This window comes from Solanum stenotomum, chromosome 11 (genome assembly GCF_019186545.1).
Source record: "Solanum stenotomum isolate F172 chromosome 11, ASM1918654v1, whole genome shotgun sequence".
NCBI lineage: Eukaryota > Viridiplantae > Streptophyta > Magnoliopsida > Solanales > Solanaceae > Solanum > Solanum stenotomum.
Window position 1 is genome coordinate 44,661,584 of NC_064292.1, and position 16,791 is coordinate 44,678,374.

The 16,791-nt window shown below is 34.6% G+C and overlaps 3 protein-coding genes across 4 annotated transcripts; 2 read left to right on the top strand and 1 right to left on the bottom strand.

Moving 5' to 3' along the window:
• Window positions 1–266: 266 nt before the first annotated feature.
• LOC125844553 (uncharacterized) lies at window positions 267–6,771 on the top strand. Of its 2 annotated transcripts, none has more exons than XM_049523862.1 (3): window positions 267–391; window positions 4,975–5,247; window positions 6,393–6,771. In XM_049523862.1, the coding sequence occupies exons 2-3, from the start codon at window positions 4,998–5,000 to the stop codon at window positions 6,440–6,442; spliced, it is 300 nt and encodes a 99-aa protein (XP_049379819.1). In that variant the 5' UTR covers window positions 267–391; window positions 4,975–4,997; the 3' UTR covers window positions 6,443–6,771. The 2 variants fall into 2 exon arrangements, with proteins under 2 accessions (XP_049379819.1, XP_049379820.1); XM_049523863.1 differs by having other exon boundaries at window positions 6,415–6,771.
• A 717-nt stretch (window positions 6,772–7,488) lies between these two features.
• On the top strand, window positions 7,489–9,123 carry LOC125845951 (probable receptor-like protein kinase At1g11050). The gene has a single exon (XM_049525434.1). The coding sequence runs from the start codon at window positions 7,489–7,491 to the stop codon at window positions 9,121–9,123; it is 1,635 nt and encodes a 544-aa protein (XP_049381391.1).
• A 1,647-nt stretch (window positions 9,124–10,770) lies between these two features.
• Window positions 10,771–16,240, bottom strand: LOC125845327 (uncharacterized). The gene is made up of 5 exons (XM_049524813.1): window positions 16,090–16,240; window positions 13,575–13,732; window positions 12,947–12,998; window positions 12,313–12,379; window positions 10,771–11,169 (listed from the first exon to the last, which is right to left on the bottom strand). Exons 2-5 carry the CDS (start codon window positions 13,728–13,730, stop codon window positions 11,079–11,081), a joined length of 366 nt encoding a protein of 121 aa, XP_049380770.1. The 5' UTR covers window positions 13,731–13,732; window positions 16,090–16,240; the 3' UTR covers window positions 10,771–11,078.
• Window positions 16,241–16,791: the final 551 nt, after the last annotated feature.

Genomic DNA, 16,791 nt, shown 5'->3' on the forward strand with positions numbered 1-16,791 from the left:
TCTCTCGCTCGCCTCTCTCCTCCCTCTAACACGTTGCTACGAATTGTAATTAATAAACTATAACTAGGAGGCATAATTAAGTTATTTTAGTGTGACTATATGCAAAAATTCCCCATCCAAAAAAGGGCCTGAATTTCAGTTTTCTTTATTGAAATTGTAAAAAAAAAAAACATTAGTATATTTTATTTAAAATCAATTGCTTATTTTCAATAAATCTTTTAAATATATTTTATATTTTATAAGTAGGCACTTGGAGCCCTAAGGCCTACCATGTAATGACTTAATTGAACCCAACAACTCAGTTTGATTTTGGGATACCAATTTCAAATATCTGCAGCTCAGGCATCAGCAGTGAGCTAGTTGTTCTCCTTTTTCCATTGACATCAAAGTTGTAAGTTTTTTTCTCTAAAGACGATACAATTTTTAGTTATTGGGATGAAATTCATAGAAAAGTTATTGAACAGCTGTTCTAGCTATCCAAAGCAATAGTTTTTCTTTTTTTTTTTTCATTTTTTGCCGTTGAAAATCTCAAGATGTAGAGATTAATTGATTTTAAAGACCCCCTTGTTACTTGTATGTTGTTTACTTGATGTAGTCTAGTTGAATTAGACAGAGGCTGCATTCAAAAGCTTTCAACTTCTTTGCTAAATTCTCAGTCTTTTGGATTCTCAATGTTCTCATCAGTTGTGATGCTTTTCTGATCTACATCATTGTACTCTACCATTGGTTTTATATTATCCGTCCGTTTCAATTTGATTGTCTGATTTTGATTTAGCACGGAGTTTAAGAAAGTAAAAGAAAAAAAAAAATCTTGTGGTCTTAAACTAAAGAAATATAGAATGTACCAAATGTCTCTTTAAACTTATTAATCTTATGGTTTTATAGTATTTTTGAAGCGGATTGAAAGGAAAGTAAGATAAACAAATTGAAATTGAGAGTACAACTTAGTGAGATAAGAACCACATTATTATTACTTGATTAATTGAAAATTTTCTCTGGTTTGATTAACAGATAAAACTTGCATATAAATATACTTATTTCAAGGGAGGATGGTAAGTCGTAACTAGTCCGCTCAAAAATGGATAAAAATGCAAGCCTATTGCACAATTAAAACCAGGTGGGATAATTGATTCTTTTAGGAAGGATCAAATATGGATTGTGTCCATATTATTCGTGGTAAGAAAGGGGTACTTGATGGGTCAAAATGGATCAAGCTTCACCTTTTCACTTTTTTTTTTTAATGACAAGGGAAACCCGTAGCTGCTACCCTTTAGGAGCGCATAGGGTAAAACCCCCGCTCCTATGCAATAGCTCGCAAACCACACAGGAGAGTAACCTGCACTAGGCAAGCCCGGTGCGATGAGCTTGACCCAGAAGGCAAACCCCTTGCTTTCGTTGGCAAGGGGATTGGAACTTGAGACCTCCAACATGGAAGTCCCAGGCCCAAGGCCCAAACCACTGGGTTTGCCCAAAGGGTTCTTTCACCTATTCACTTCTTGAGACGCTGGAAATGATTTTTTTTGGTGAAACTGTGAAAAGTTACTTATACCGAGAAACAATCTCTGTGTAGTCATTTTCATCATTCAGTTTCATGTTTTCTCCTCTAGCCTTGTTTCTCTTGGTTCTATTTAGCCTGTTGCTTTTTTGTAGGTTTTACGTTTGTTTTTGAATTTCTTCTTCTCTTTTGTGGTACTTTTTTATCTTTGGATTTCTGCCGGTACTGCTCAAGCAGTGGTAAACGGACAGCTAATTCGGTTTGCAAACTAAAGATAGGATCATACAATTTCTTTTTCTAAACATAAAAGAACCATATAAATGCACATGTTTCAGTCACTCTACCCTTTTTTTATCCATACTAATATGGGGGTCGAATATTTTATCCGTCTTTTCTAACCCATTTTCAACTCGCCCATATCTGATCTGAATCCGCTCATTTGCCAGCATTACCTAAACCCAATCCAATAGTAGAAACACTTGGCAAAACTCAGCATAACTGATAATAGAGAACCTAATTAAGTTATAAGCTAGTAGATATTCAAACTTCTATTTAATTTCTTTTAGAGTAAAAAAGACCTGGTGTATTGGAGGCAATGAATTAAGGATTAATCTTTTTGTGGAAGAGACATGAAAGATTATACCTTTTCATTTCCGATCCAAATGTTTATACAAAGGACTTTTTCTTTTCCCAAATGGAAAATAAAAAAAGAATATTCACCGGATGTGGGCTTTTCCATTGCTTTTATGTGGTGAGGAAGTGTAGAAGGAAGCAAATGTGCCTGTCAATGAAACAGGCAATAACATGGTGCTACATTCCTTGGTTGTTTTGCTGAACTTTAACCATATTTTCTTTTCTCTATCTGTTTAGTCAAGAATTGATCTTGACATGCTTTTACTCTGATAAGTGAAGGCGTTGTACTTCCTGTTACCTTTGTCAAAAAAAAAGTGAAGGCGCTGTACTTTGTTATTGTTTATTTGTCTTTCAGCTTGGAAGATTCAGATTTTTGCTTAATGTTGATTTAATATCTGAATTGTTGAGGTGAAAATAAAAGGCGAACAGAGAAAAGGACAAGATATGTATAATTGCTTACCCATAAAATACTTGAGAAACCAAGATGCCAAACACCTGAGAATTATCTTGTTAGCCTTTGAAGCAGTCTCAAGACTTAAAGTAAACTGGAATAAGAGTTGCGTCTTTTCTGTTAATATGGATAATATCATTGAGGAGTTCGCTGAAATTTTGGGATGTAATGTGATGACCATCCATATCATCATGTCACCTAGGTGCCACTTGGCATACATTTTTGCCATCTTGGATGCTTACATAAGAAGGTTAGCACTTGTGGAAGTTTCTAGAGAATTGTGGATATTTTCCTTGGAGGACCTTTTAACTCTATGGATTTGCTAGAAAAGTCCTTGAAACTTTCTAGCTTTGTTGAGAATTCTAAAGAAAGCCCTTACCTTGTAACTATGAGGGACTTGTACAATAATTATTATTTACGCAGTAGCATTGATATAAATAGGGGGTCATTCATTTGTAAATCATCAAGCAAATCTAATACAAAAGCTTCCTTTAGCAAATTTCTCCTAGCTCTCTTACCTAACATTCCGTTAATGATCTTTAGCCTAGTAATCTAAGCTGACTTGACATAGCAAGATTGTGAGCAAGTTGTCAAGTGACACACATGCACTTAGTTTAAGACTAAGGACAGTGACAATGTGGTATTAGAGCAAAGGGTGTAACAAAGGGAATCAACTTTGTCAACACCCAAGCTAACATCACCAAGGAGGCAACTCACAAGGAGGACCATAACAAAGAGAGGAATGCCTCCAACAAAAGTTAGGAGGTGTCACTCGGGATTGCGTCAAGTGAAGGACTTACCTCCCAATTATCATCTACCACTGAGGTGAATCAGGATGACAAGGAAATCCTGCCCGAGGATGTCTCGCCCAGTAGAGAGTAGGTTATGGAGGTTAATAGGGGAATGGGCATTGTCGAGATCTTTGGCCATTGCTTCGAGAAGGTGGAGAGCACCCTAAATATTCTTGAGGGGGACATTCTTGAAGAGAATGAGAGCGTACGGAATGAGTTGAAGGGGCACAAGCAGGCGGAGTTTGAACTGAGAAAAAATGTTACTGCCTTGGAGTGCAGGCTCATGGAGGCGTTGAGTGCTAATAATGCCGTGAAGGCAAAAATGGAAACACTTGAGGAGTAGTTCAATGTTGGTGTGGCCGAGGCAGCCGTCAATGTTGCTGTGATGGGGTGGCTAAGTTTTTATTGAATAGAATTGTTACTTGTCTCAAAAAAAAAAATGTTGTTGTGATGAGAAATAGCTTGCAAATAACTTTACAGTGAATTAAGGCTATGAATGGCTGTGTTGGGAACCCAGAACTCTCCTAACACTAGATCTGTAAACTTCCAAACACAACACAGAAATAGGAACAACACTTCAATTGTTATTTACTGCCACCAGCAAATAGAATAAGTTTTACAAATAGCATATGGAGAATACTTCTAACAACCAAGGTATTTGGAGGAAACCTTAACCTCCAAATCTGCCAGAGAAAATAGAACTTATTGTCTTCCCTTCTTCCTAGTACAATTTATCACAGAATAACTGCCTAAAATGCTAGTTAACTGCTAGGTAACTACAAGAACTACATACACATAATAATTAATAAATAAAACAGTTACATTTAAGCCTTATTTTCACCATTCCTGCGGTTATAAACCCTAGTTACAACAGGTCTAACAGGCTGCAAAAACAGAACTATAGTTCTGAGATTCTCTGGCCTTGGAAAATGCTTTAGAATACTAAGGTCCCAACCAAGGTAGGATGCTTTGGGTGGATTGCTCCCTACGGAACTTGTTTGACTCTAGATAATTTGCAAAAGAGGGGATTTAGCTTGTGTAATAGGTGTTCTCTATCTCAATGCTCTTAGAAACTGTTAGTCACTTGTTGTTGCACTGTGAACAAACATGGGTGATCTCGTCCTTATTTTTAAATATCTTTGGTGTTTATCGGGTGATGCCACAGATATTTAAAAATTTACTAAATTGTTGGCAAGTCCGAGTATGGAAAGAAAGCAGATGAAGATTTGGAGATAATTCCCCTATGCATCATCTAGACAGTACGGAAGGAGAGAAACAAAAGATGCTTTGAAGGAAAAAGGGGTTTGATTGCCTGCATAAATTTAGATTCTTGCAAAATTTGTTATTTTGGCATAATTTTTTTTTGTTTATCTCAATTTTATGGACTCTCTAGATTCTGTTTTTGCATAGTGCTTGATGGAGTCTAGAATTTCGTAACATTTGCAGTACCTCCTTGGTACTGTTTTATCAATAAACTTTTTACCTTACCTATCAAAAAAGAGGAAGAAGATGCCAACTATAGATGTGCTGTTATAATGCGAAGATTTCCTTATAATTTCAAATTCAAGACTTTGATTTTCTTGAACATTTCATCTCATAAACAGGTTTCTATTGCTAGAGTGCTGTCATGGGAGCAGAACGGCCAAAAGACTCATTAAAAGAGATGGACTGGAAAAGTCTGGGTGGAGAAAGTAAGGTGCCTGGTCTTGAACCAGCTGTGAAGAAACGGTTTCCAAAAAAGATTCGACAAGTTCCTGATTATTATTTCCTCCCACGGAGATCCTTACCATATTCCATAGCCTTTTATGGGTCATTTATTGCTGCCGGAGTTGGCGCAGGGATGCTACTCGAAGCATGGATCAACAAGAAGGTCAAAGGTATGCATATACTGCTCTAATTCATAAGAGATAGAATCAAATATATGCCATTTGTTTCCACTGCTCAAGATTGAGAACACATACAAATACAAAATTTAAGCTAATGTTCCTTAATATATCAATAACATGTGGAGCTCTTAGCATCGTTTTCTTATAAGTTATTTCAAACCTTTTTTTTATAGAAGATTTCAAACCAATTTTAGTTGGGAGGTGAGTATGTCTCTTGATAGCATATAAAGCCTAAAACATTTAACGACCTGTTTTTGGTATTTTGGTAGGGGGGACTCAAAGAACATGTGTTTGTAATGCTAAGTCTTCCCTAGTTGATAAAAAAGATTCCTCAGGATAGTGTTCAAGTATTTAGATCTTGCTTTTAAATTGTTAAATTGTTGGGACTCAGTAAATGCTTATTTTTCTTTTGAAATTTACTGAGTAAATGTGTATTCCATGAGATAAATGCTTGTGTCTTTTTCTTTTCATGCAATTGAGAATGATACAAATCTATGAGTGGTAAAAGAATATCAGTTGATTTAAAATACTAAAGAGTTGTTATGTTAGCGACTTTTTCGTCCTTTGGATGTTATGACATGGTTTTATTTTCTTGGAGTGTTAAAATCTCGCAGCAAATTCCTTGGTCCAAAGAATTCTTGAGGCGTATCTGCCTTGCTCTTGACCTAAATAAACTCTTCTCCCTCCCCTCATAATTGCAAATCATTCATCCAGCAAGAAAAACAAATTATAGCCTGGTACTTGGGATACATGAAATAGCTATATGCATCTAACTGCTTAGTCACTTTACTTGCCATCTTTGTTGAAGTCCAGAAGTTGGTTCCTTGATAGTTATTCTGTGATCATTTTTCTTTCCCTGTAGCTTCCAACATTCCACCTCTTTCTCACCACGTTTTTATAGTCCATCATCGCTTGAACATTCTCGAAAGATTGTGATCAACTCCTTACACATAGGGTATATTTATTTGTGAAAGTTCAAGCGTCTATCCTCCTCTTCCAGTACTCAAGGAAACCATATTCAGCTTTCCAAACAGTCCACTCCACTTGAATGCGGCATATCATTTGTTTGATTTAGTTTTCAATTGATACAATTATTTTTCTTTTTTCATTCTTTTATTTCTGGTTTGTCTTTTAAGTTGGCTGGACTTGTGATTGCAGAGGATGGAGGAGTCATTTGGGAGTTTGACAAATGAATACTTGATCATGTTGCAGCTCATTCATTTTGTTTTCCAGTTGCATTTTCGCGCCAAGTAGTTTGCGTAGACCTGGACAGTTCAAAAGTTTGTATACAGGATAATACAATCTTCATTCTGTATCTTTACATTTGAGGAGAAGAGTGCAACACTCACTAAATGTTGGATTTCGAAAATCCTACTAAAATACTATTTAGCCCCTGATGGATGGAATATGAGTAAAAAGATTGTGTATCTGGAATGTAACTAGAAAATTATGATATTTGGCCTATTCTACTTTCTCAGTCCTTTTGTTGTATTTAATACAATCACGACTTTTGTTCGTCTTACTTTCCTTTTTTGCTTGTTTAAGAAATAATCTTTCCTTTTTGGCAACGCTATAATTTTAAAACCATAAAGTGATTACATTCATCATATCTTTAGTTTAAGACCATAAGATTCAAGTCTTCTCTTACTTTCTTTAACTCTGTTAAGTTAAACTTAGACAAATAAGGAGGGAGTGTATCATTTTTTCTGCATAATGAAAGGGTGTACAAGTGGTAATATAAAAATATCAAATAGACTAGTATTATAATTGAGACTTGTTTATCTATTTATTTATTCATTAAAGTAATGCCTGCAGTGAGGTTTTGTTGACTATGACTTGCCAACTTTCCAAGAATCCACATCAAAAAGCTCTTTCAAGTTTCAAACTAAACGTGCAAATTGACCAAAACCAGCCATTTTTTAAAGTGTTCTTGTCAAATTTCTCTACTATGTAACCAAAACTAAAACAGAAAAAACAATCTCTTTGGGGTAAATCAATCTAAACAAACAGCTAGAAACCATGAAACTTATCTTCTTCTTATCATTTTGCCATATCCTTTTTTCTTTCTCCTATGCTTTGAATTCTTCTTCATGTCCAATAAACTTTGATTACATTGAAACCTGTAATTGGGACACTTCTTTATGCACAGAAGAATATTTAGAGAAGAGTTGCTGCCAAACTCTCCGTAGTCTCTTCGGTATAGGACTTGCACAACACCTCAAAGAAACATCTATGTTTTATCTCCCAAATGAAGATGCTGCTCTTTCATGTACTTCAGCCTTCAAGGCTAAGCTTTCTTCCATGTCAATATCTCAATCTTTTGTCTCACAGTGCATGAATGGGAGTAATGATTTTGTCGTTAAGCCTTCGAGTTGTGGAGGTATTGTCACGATGAAAGATTGGATGGAAAAAGTAGGTCCAAATAGCCTACTTGACTCATCTTGTACTGGTGACCTTGCAGGGCTTACTAGGTGCAGTTTGTGTCTTGATGCTGGTTTGAAGGTAAATACTTATTTGGTTTCTTTGAATCCAAATGTTACAAATGATAAGTGTTTTTATTTCACTGCCATTTATGCTGCTGCTATTGTTAGTGAATTTGGACCTGAGGATTCAAGAACTGCTGCATGTGTGCTTGCCCTTCCCTTGGCTAACAAGGCAAGTAGATCGCGCCATCTTAGCAGAGGGACTTCGTTAAAAATGGTTTTCGGGTTTTTAGGTACTTTCTTTGGGATTTTGGGTGTTATAGTTTTCATTGTTCTTTACAAGAAATGGGATAAGAAGAGAAAGCAAGATGCATTTCATCAAGGGTATGTTACTAGTGTTAAGTCCCAAATTTTGCCCAATACTGGTGCTAAGTGGTTTCAAGTAGGTGAGCTTGAACAAGCCACTAAAGGATTCTCCCAAAGGAATATGATAGGTCAAGGAGGGAGTGGAAGTGTCTATAAAGGGACCCTTTCTGATGGTACCTTAATTGCTGTGAAGAAAATTCTTGATATGGATAGTAAGGGTGATGAGGAGTTTATTAATGAAGCAGAGATTATAAGCAAGATTAGGCATAGGAATCTTCTTCCTCTAAGAGGATTTTGTGTTACAAGTGACAACTTGAATGGAAAAGGGAGATATTTGGTGTATGATTTCATGCCAAATGGTAGCTTAGATGATCATCTATTCAACGTTGGAACGAAACGTTTATCTTGGCCTCAAAGAAAGAACATAATTCTTGATGTGGCTAAAGGGCTAGCTTACTTGCATTTTGGAATCAAACCTTCAATTTACCACCGCGATATAAAGGCTACAAATATACTCTTGGACATGGATATGAAGGCAAGAGTTGCAGATTTCGGATTAGCTAAGCAAAGCAAAGAAGGACAAACTCATCTTACAACAAGGGTGGCTGGCACATATGGATATCTAGCACCCGAATATGCTCTTTACGGGCAGTTAACAGAGAAGAGTGATGTATATAGCTTTGGTATCGTGATCCTCGAGATCATGAGTGGAAGGAGGGTTCTTGATGCATCGAATTCTTCTGCACTTTTGGTCACTGATTGGGCATGGACAATGGTGAAATCAAGAAACGTGGAAGGCGTTTTCGATGTGTCTATAAAGGATGAAGGACCAGAGAGAGTTATGGAGAGATTTGTTCATGTTGGAATACTTTGTGCTCATGTTATGGTGGCTTTAAGACCAACAATTGAAGATGCTTTGAGAATGCTTGAAGGAGATATTGATATTCCAAGATTACCAGATAGGCCACTTCCCCTTGGTTTTGAGTCATTGGAATCATTATCATTACACAGTGATAGATTCAGAGATATTTCAGTTAGCAGCAGCAGTAACAGCTTATCAAGGTATATACAAAAATAGAAAAGTTGATAGTTTTTTTACCATATATTGAAATTCAATTTGTTCCCCTCATTCCTCTTGTTTACTATTTTCTGATAAAGATTTTGTTCTAGTTAGGTAGATATTCTTTGTAACTGTACACAAAGTTCGAGTTGATTTTTCAGATTGGCATATTCGATAAGTCTCTTTTCTTTATTTTGTAATAGGAAAGTCATTCAACTTATAGTAATTAGTTAAAAAAGTCATTTTTCTTTGTTTTATAATAGAAAGATCACTTAACAAATCGAGTGATTTTGTAGGTGAAATAACAATAGTTAAGTGAGTTTTCAATGGAAAAAAGGAGTTTTTTTCAAGATAATTATCATTAACTAAGGGATTGTTAATTTGGTAGCATTTGTTTGTAGGGTTTGTTTGCAAAATAAAGGGTATCTCATAGGCATTTGTGAAATTGAGAACAAAATGCGACTTGAAACTTAAAAAATAGTTATCAAGATCAAGATACTTGTCAGAATAAGTACTTTTATGTACTCTCTTCGTCTCAAAATAAATGTCATATTAGTAAAAATTGTGTTTATTAAAAAAATCAATATATACAATGCGTAATTTACTAAACTATTTTTATTTGAAAAGATGTCTCTTAAAAATTGAACACTACTATGAAGATGGAGTTTAAGGGTATAGATGGAAAAAATATAGTACTAATTTTTGTTGTAAATTTTTAATATATCACTTATTATTGGATATATTTTCTAAGATGACATTATTTTGAAACGGGGAAAGTAATTTTCAACCAGTTGCAACTTTCAAATTTTCACCAACTTCTTTTCAAAAAACTACAGCCAACAAAAATAGACAACTTTCATTAATTTATTAATTTCCTTTGCAATCATTGTCAAAATGTCAAATCTTCTCTTCCCTTATCCGGTTGAATTGTGAAGGGGCTTTTGATAGCTGAATAAAAAATAAGTTGTTTATATATTAATTTTTGTATAATTTATATGATGTTTTTGATAGATAAATAGGAAATAAATTATTCATGTATAAAATTAAAATTAATACGATTTGGTTGACTACTTAGAAATCCACATAATCAATACATGTATAAATTATGTGATGATATATGTATTAGTTTATGTAGGATAGAAAGTGAAATAATTATAGCTAGCGTTGGAGTGCAATAACTTAGAAACTTTAGCGCACTTCGAAATTGAAGTTTTGACGTCTAAACAACAACTCAAACAAGAACAATGAAAGAATTATATATATATTTTTATTATTTTTTGTGAAAGTAATGAAGGAAGAACAACATTATCGAAAGAAAGGGATTTTTGCCATGTTGGACTGATTACCTAGGTGGACTGCCATGTCCAGCTCCAATAGCAAAAATAACATTTTAAGGGCATTTATGGTCTAAAACATAGACGTCAGACGGCAAAGGTCGTTTTGATCCCAAAAATAAATAAAGGGTATATATGAACTATTCGAATAGTTTAAAAATAATTTTGACTCTTTTTCGAAGAATGAAAAATATATTCCTTTTGTCGAATAGAAAATCATAGTGACTCAATTGATTGGCTACATAAAATTTTATTTAATTGAATTTCTTAATCAAATAATGAGAACTAGCAAACTTATCCTGTCTGTCTTTTTTCAAATGTTTCAGTGGAGTCGTTGGGCAACTATCTTTTTTATTCTTGAATTAAACCAACAAAACACTTATTGTAGGAATACTTTAGGAATTTCCACCACAAAACTATCATACTTTATGTTGTTAAACAATCTATCAAAATATTCAAGTTAAGTAAACCTAAAATTAACCAAAAATGTAGTGATATAAACTCGCTCATGATTTCGTTTAAAATATCGTTCTGTAAGTTCTGGTAAAATTTGCCTAGCCTCTCATAACATTACTACGAAAAGTACAAAGGTAAGCAAATGGTTCCAACCATCTCGACCTTGGAAGGCGAACGGGTACATTAGTACCTTTTGCCTCTAGATTCACTTCTAGAAACCATCACTCCTGAGAGCTTGTTGACCTCATACAGCAGCGCAGCTGAGAACAAGAAGCTGCATTAAGATCGAAGAACGCCCAATCAGATTTATAAACATTATACTAACACACCAACCTGTACTGTAGTTAAAAGTGCCGATTTAAAAGCTTCATCACCCACTTATTACCCATATATTATGGTGGAGTGCCACTTGATAGGCCAGACATATGTTCAGAAAGGAAGTCAAGCTGCTCATTAACCATAAAATAAGCCTGATTTTTATTTTTTGGATAAGATGCTGGTGAGAACAGTAATCCAGCACATAAAAGGAGAAAAGAGTAAACAGAAAGGAGATGGAGATGTTATATGAACTGCTAAACAGCAATACTGTGAAATTAGCAGCTCCAAGTGAGGAATAGTTTGGCAAGACTTGCTTTAATATGGCAAGGGGTTATAGAATAAAAGGAAGCTATCTACATAAAAGATATAGTGTGCATGCTACTTTAGGCAGGTTAGATCTAATTAATACTGTTTTGGATTTCCTTGCCTACATATACAATGTGAGTGTTCTTTATTCCTTCAAAAGCAGTCAACACAATAGAATGATTAAGAAGAAACTTCCCTTGGGAAGTTTATACGGAAAAAAGTCCTACCATATGGTCAACTGGGAAACAGTCAAGTTGAGTAAAACTCTTGGTGGTTTCGGAGTATGAAATCTGAAGTCACATTATAACGCAGGTAATGATTGTAGTTTGGGAACCAGAGGCAACGTGGAGAAGGGATCCAATATAAATATGGGGAACAAAGTTTTTGCCTTTTCCATCAGGTGTTTTATGTCATGAGCTGAGTTTAGGTGTGTCTAATAGACACAGTTTAAGCAAAGTTAGGTGTTTAATAGGTTATGAACTGAGTTTAGGTGTCTAATTGAAATATCCTGACACGTTCAAGTGTCTAAATGAAATGTCCTGACAAGTTTAGGTGTTTGTTGTATTCAAACATAAAATTTCCAACTTCAACAAACTTTTGGTTTGAACCCAAAATTAAATGTCACCAAGTAATTTTGGGTAATTCTTTTTGGAGAAAGGTAACATTCTAAGCAATTTTGTGTTCTTTTTAGCTCATTTAACTCATCCAAGAGATTTCCCACAAGAAAAAACGTATGGAATAAACACAAGTTTCTATATCCATAATAATAATAACTGATAGTATAGTTCATTACCATGTCGTGATGCTAACTCGATGAACAGTGCTAGCAGCAATAAGAGCTACTACCTCAGCAAGAATAACTGCAGTATAACAGACCAATACAACAGATTAAAATAAATTGACCCATACAGCTGCTGTATCTCTTTACTAATAACAAGATATGTGGTTTACACTTTACACAACTTAACATTGATCACACCTACCTAGTCCAAAGCAATTTGAACCTTCTTTGCCACTAAACTAGAATCTTCCCATATGTCAAGGAGATTCTACAGTTTATATATATATAAAAAAAAAAGTATATTTACCTTATTTATACATTACAACTTCGGGCGAAGGGAATTCAATTGAACCCCCATGCCACAAGCTAGCTCCGTCAATGTATACATATGGGATTGAATATTAAGATAAAAATGTTTAGGGAAAATATACTACAACTTCAATGTTACATCTACAAGACAAAATCCCTTTTATTTTTTTTTGTTTTTTTGAAACTGGTAAGATTTCAAAATCCCTTGGTTTTTTTCTATGGTAAGATTCAAAATCCCTTTGTTTATTTCTACTTTAAATATATTAGAAAGTTATTTAGATCTTCGAAAGAACTGATTGAAATATGACAATAAAAAGTCAAAACATAATGCACTCACCTGCACCCCATCCAGTCCTTACACCAGATGTTTCTTGATAGTTTCCGATGAACTGCAACAGTATCACCAAGTCAAGCTCAATACAATACTAGTTTGGTATGTAATGTGCTAAAAAAGCAACACTTTTTTAATCCAAGTGTGCTAGCAAAGCACCATGTGATACTTCACTTTTGGCAGCCATAAAATGCATGGCAGTCATGAAAATGTGCAAAGAATGGTGAAGACAACAGTGGATCTGACAACAAAATGATAAAATAGGAAAATAGGAAAGTGAATTAATCTCAAAGGAAAAAAGATTTCGGCCAAAAGATGTCAGGGAGAAAAAAGTAAGTAAGCTGCACAAATATTTGCATATGAACAGAACAATTTCTACAGCATACATCTAAATTAGTACAGCTTTATTGTATATGGATACAGGCACTGTAAGTTTTAACAGAATTAATAGAGTGGTAAACACTTTGCAGTGCCTGCACTTTGAAACCTTAGAGCACAACACTTAATACCACAAAAGGTAATTTTTCTCACCGTTGACAGCAAAATGAATATGAGAGAACTAGTGAATCCACAAAAGGTAATTTTGAGACCTTAGAGCACAACACATAATACCACAAAAGGTAACTTTTCTCACCGTTAACAACAAAATGAATATGAGAGAACTAGTGAATCCACCAAGGATGGTATACAATTCTGAAGATGCTAACTTTCCTCTATACACTTCCTGCAGAGAGAGTGTCGCGATGAATAGAAGAAATGAATATAGCATCGAATTCCCAGATCCAGCCATGACTTCAGGAGTGCGCGCACACACAAAAAAGAAGAAGATAAATCAGAATGACAGCTTGTTTAAATGAAACATAGCAGAAATTCATAAATAAGCTCCAATTCATTATGAACGCTCAAGGTATAATCAAGAAAGGCTGACATCATGTGAGCTAGAAGGCAATCTTAAAAAGAAAGCATTAAATAGCATGATTTGTTTACCTTTAACAATTAAAAAAATTTAAAGGACAACAATATATATGTCAATTGTTATTTAGGAACTAACTTTTATGGAATTGTTACGAAGGATACTCAACACAGCAGATGAACTGGGACTGGGTTATATTCTCCACCCATAAGCAATGTATGAAGTGAAAATCTTTATACTTTTACTTGCAAATACTCAAGAAAAAACACTTAGACGAATAAGCTATCTTTTATGTCTAGTTTCCCCCCTCTGTTGGTGTTTATTCTCATAGTTATAGGAAGCCATTCATACATTTGAGTTGAAAAATTGTATACTTTAAATTGCAAAAAATACTCCAGAAGAAACTCTTGAATGATACGCTCCGTCTTTTTTTTGTCCTTTCATATATGTAACAGAATATGATCCACGTCCTTACCAGCCTCTTTGCTGAGGAAACACCAGCTCAAGTAGACAACCTTTCATTTTCTAAGATCCTCCGTCATCAAGATAATCCCTCATAGCTAACCACGTGAAGGAACACACTTTCTTCGACACCGTAGGTATCCAGACTGAAACATATGGGAATCTCTCATCTGCCCTACCAAGAAGCTTCTCATTAAAGGACTTAAAAGTAAAACAAAACACTTTGTTATTTCCCAACTCCCAACTCAAAGTATAAGATCTGTTGACTGCTTTGCAATGCTTTTGAAGTAAAACTAGTAGTCTCTGAAGCTCGGTCACCTTCCAATCTTGGGAATTCCTTCTGAACCTCAAATCTCAAAAAGTCTCATCCCCTCGAGTCCCCCCAACTTGTTGTACAGACAACTCCCCCACTTCAATCATTATCTCCTTCATTTTCACCTGAATCCTCCCAAACACTTCCTTAATCCACACCCTAATGTCTTTCTCAAGCAACTTTAATTATTTAGCAAGTCTGAAAGATTGTCTCCCCTACATGGCGCAGTTCAAGATGATTTATTCCCATCTATCTTAACCTTGTTGAGCAGAGTTATCTAGTACTTAAGTTGGTGTAAAATAGCAAGTACACCGTGGAATAGACAAGGTATAGGCAAATTGGCCAAGAAACCACCATCACAAAAAAAAAATACTCCCTTGGTCCATACTAAATGGTGCTTTTACCGTTTCATTTAGGTCCAAAATAAGTGGTGTTCCACATAGTCAAAAAGGTATTTTTTTTTTTTCAAGTTCACCTTTATTTAGATAGGTGAATTTTTACGAGTAACTATGAAATTATATTAAATAAGTACTATTTAATTTAGGGTAAGTTGGTAAAAACACTTCTTACTTTCTAGGAGTGAGTAGATATTTTAAGGGGTGTACCCAATTTAAATATACCATTTAATATGAACTGGAGAAAGTATATTTAAGCAACCTGTAAACTATCATTGATCGTAAATAATTTTGATTAAAGAAAATATTTTTTTTAAAAAAAAAACAGTTGGGAGCATTTGAGTCATTTCTGACAAATCAAAGAACCATCTGCTCACAATTTTTTTAAAATAATGATGGGTTTGGGCTAAAGGCCAAGTACCTCAGTAAATCCATGTCACTCAAACTCTTCACTAGTTAGGTCTGCCCCTTGGAGCAACCATCCCCTCAAAATTCTACTTAAAAAAAAAATAGTTGATACAATTCCACTTAATTCTAAATAGTAAAATACAAATTTTGTCTAACATTGGCAAAGGCAAGAGCTGAAGAGCATAGGAAAGTGCCAAGATTTTGTTGCACTTTAGGTGAACAACACTGATTTGTTCAACCCATATCATTTCCCACCAACTATTCTGTAAAAACACCATGTTAAAACCAGCTTTATGACACTACCTCTGTTAGCCCTACTAATATAACACCAATGCCTTGGACTCTCTGATTGCTAACAAATTTAACAGCAAAAAAGTTGTTTCTGGGAGACAGAAACGCCCATTTTCTTCACTAAATTAAGGCATTTTAAAGCACAATTTTCTCCATCAAACTGTTCCAAGAGAGCAGAGCAACTAGCTTCTTCAAACTAACCCTTTTTCGATCCAATTCAGTGTTTACCCCAAGAGATCAAGAACAATTACAAATAGATAGTAAATTTACAACAAACAAATCCCCAATTAACGGATCTAAAAGGCAAATAGTCAATTTCTCATCGATTCTACAAGGATGGAAGATGATAAAGGATTTGAGAACTCACCAGACGAAGAAGAACACACAGATAGTCGGATCCAGATTCCAAAGAGCACACAGTGTCAACTGCGGGTGATAATACGAACAGAACAAAGGAACTAAACGACGTCGTCACTGACCCGTCAACATGAATAAATAAGGTTCCCAAAAATAAATATGCCCAAAATCAATATTTGTTTTGTCATGAGGTGCGGTTAGTATATTTCAATTGTGAATATATAAATAGGGTAGGTATGTACAAATTCTATATTTATATATTTAGGAATTTTTCAAAATTCCGTTTGTATAATTTGCTTGCCAATATATAAACATGGTAATGTATTATGATTTTTTTTCATAAATCGTATACAAATAACTAAGATAAGCATATATAAAATTCTGGATTTATACAAATCAAACGAATGACAAGAATTGGGGAAATTATAGCCACAGCCCGCGAATTGCAATTTTCTTTAACAGTACCTTATACAGACTAAATGTTTGTTATTTTGTATAACTAGTAAAATTACTCGCGCTTCGCGCATGAATTTATTATCACGGAATTTATAAAATAATACTTAAAACCTATCGGACATTAAAACTAAAACACTATATTATCTTACATACAAGATTACGTAGTAACAAACATTAATAATGTAAAGGAAAATGAAAATTATTACATCTTATCATTTAATAAGCATAAATTATAAATTAATGATTGTAAAAAATA